The sequence below is a fragment of the Pistacia vera genome, unplaced genomic scaffold (assembly GCF_008641045.1).
Source record: "Pistacia vera cultivar Batoury unplaced genomic scaffold, PisVer_v2 Contig397, whole genome shotgun sequence".
NCBI classification, from domain to species: domain Eukaryota; kingdom Viridiplantae; phylum Streptophyta; class Magnoliopsida; order Sapindales; family Anacardiaceae; genus Pistacia; species Pistacia vera.
In genome coordinates, this window is record NW_022196220.1 from 364,357 (window position 1) to 366,689 (window position 2,333).

General features: G+C 36.0%; 1 protein-coding gene across 1 annotated transcript; it reads left to right on the top strand.

The window, feature by feature from the left end:
* The first annotated feature begins 920 nt into the window (after positions 1–920).
* LOC116141274 lies at positions 921–1,958 on the top strand. Its single transcript, XM_031426797.1, has 2 exons — positions 921–1,388; positions 1,518–1,958. The coding sequence occupies exons 1-2, from the start codon at positions 921–923 to the stop codon at positions 1,956–1,958; spliced, it is 909 nt and encodes a 302-aa protein (XP_031282657.1).
* The last annotated feature ends 375 nt before the right edge of the window (positions 1,959–2,333 follow it).

Sequence of the window (2,333 nt, forward strand, 5' to 3'; positions counted from 1 at the left end):
AGTTTCGAATTCAGCTAAGATTTTGTCCATGCAGTGATTAATATCTCTTAACTGTTTTATATTCCATTCATTCATATTGCATAATTTGTCTTCTAATATTGATAGTTGAAAAAAAGCTCAAACCGGCTCCCAAGCAATGTTTTGAAACCAACCCAAGTAATAACTCGATTAGGCGACTTGGTCTTGGGTTGAGCAATTGAACCGGTTTGATTGGTAGGTTGGATTGGTGGTGTCATCATACTGATGTTAGCATGATGAAGTCATGTTGATGTCAACATGATGAAGTCATGCTAATGTCAGCATGACACCATAAATCATAGTAATTTAAAAATCCCATTTCTTATTGTACTGTCGTTTCTCAATTTTAGTTGAACAAAATGGCTATTGAAGAAAGTAAATACGCAATGTGGTAAAATCATGTGCTGTCGTTTGTAATTTTCTTCTTCTGTCCTACTTCACTCTCAAACCCATTTCTTAAAACCCTCGTTTTATCTCCGCTCCTTCTCTTCTTTTGCCATGGCTGCCCCAACTCACCCGAAAGATGAAGACTATTAAAATCCTATGCCATCGTTTCTCATTTTCTTCTTCTTTCCTACTTTACTCTCAAACTCATTTCTTAAAACCCTCGTTTTATCTCCGCTCTGTACAGAATAAATTATTTTATTGTATAGTTGGTTACATTAGTTAGATGCTGAGCTGTAAAGCAGTTAGTTTGTTAGATTAGTTACGTTTTTAGTTAGCTACAGTTCCTTGTATATATACAACAATTTTTACTTTACTCAATAACAGAATATACAACTTTACCAAATACCTTTTACTCTGTAAAGCTTGCGTTACTTTGTTCATGGTATCAGAGCAATAGATCCTTCACGAAATCATTGATTTTCTGGTTTTGTGACATACTATTGCTTCTAGTTGACATGGAACCTGGTATAAGGAGCTCGGATCTTCAAAGTGAAGCAACAATGGAACCTGATTCAGTACGAACAGGAGAAAATATACGAAACGGAGATCCTCTTTTTCTGCAAAACTCTAATCATCCAGGTATGATCCTTGTCTCAACTCCATTAATGGATAAGAACTACTTGTCTTGGAGTCGTTCGATGAAACTCGCATTAGGAGCAAAAGTGAAGTTAGGGTTTACTAATGGACAATGTAAGATACCTGATGAAAGTTCTCCAACATTTGATCAATGGAGGAGGGTAGCTTACATGGTTACTTTTTGGATTTTGAATTCAAATTCGCGAGAGATAGTTAAAGCTTTCCTGTATACAACCTCTGCAAAAGATTTGTGGAAGGAATTGGAAGAAAGGTTCGGTGAATGTAATGGACCTTTGTTATATCAAATCCAAAGGGATATTAGTTCAATTAATCAGGGAAATATGCCAGTAGTACAATACTACACAAAACTAAAGAAGTTATGGGATGAATTGACATGTTTGATGCCTATACCACAGTGTAGTTGTGGAGCAGCTAAATCGGTGGCAGAAATAACTTCTTTTAATTGTTTGATGTAGTTTCTTATGGGATTGAATGATAGCTTTGATCATGTTCGAAATCAGATTCTGGTCATGGATCCCTTACCCACTATTAACAAGGCATACTCAATGATCTTGCGAGTTGAAAAACAGAGAGAGGTACATGTAGCATTTGCAGATAATCTTGAAAATAGTGCTATGTTTGCAAAAGCACAGGGTGTTAAGACAGGATACAAGAGGAAGGATACGATTAAGAAGTCAGAGAGACATTGTGATTTCTGCAATAACAATAGGCATACAAAGGAGACATGTTTTAAGCTTCATGGTTATCCTGACTGGTACAAAGATTTGAAGGAACAAAAGGGAAAGACTCAACACAAGAGTTATGCAAATATGACTGATACACCTCTGGAAGCTGGAAAGGAACTTGGCAATACTGGAACTGAGTGGGGAACAACAATATCAGAATTAATCCAATAAGAGTTGGCCAAGCTTATGAAAGGAAAGGCATTAGCTGATGGCTCTACAACTGATTTTGCTCATTTCGCTGACTTTGCAGGTATTGGTCTAACACAAGCATTAAGTTCAATTGAATTTTTAAGTTCAGGATCTTGGATTATAGATACAGGAGCCTCGAGTCATGTGTAATGATCTTGCCTTGTTTAACACCTATAATTCAATTCATAAATGCACACCTGTATACTTACCTAATGGATCAATTAATTTTGTCCAACACATAGGAAAAGTCCTTTTGCAGCAAGCCTTAACACTTACTGAGGTTTTACATATTCCAAATTTTAAGTTTAACTTACTTTCAGTAAATAAACTTTCAGAGTCTGCACTCATCAAGTTTGT

Coding starts and splice junctions, on each gene's coding strand:
- LOC116141274 (XM_031426797.1), top strand. CDS start 921: ATGGAACCTGGTATAAGGAGCTCGGATCTTCAAAGTGAAGCAACAATG. Junction 1,389..1,517: donor TTAATCAGGGAAATATGCCA/GTAGTACAATAC, acceptor TGTTTGATGTAG/TTTCTTATGGGATTGAATGA.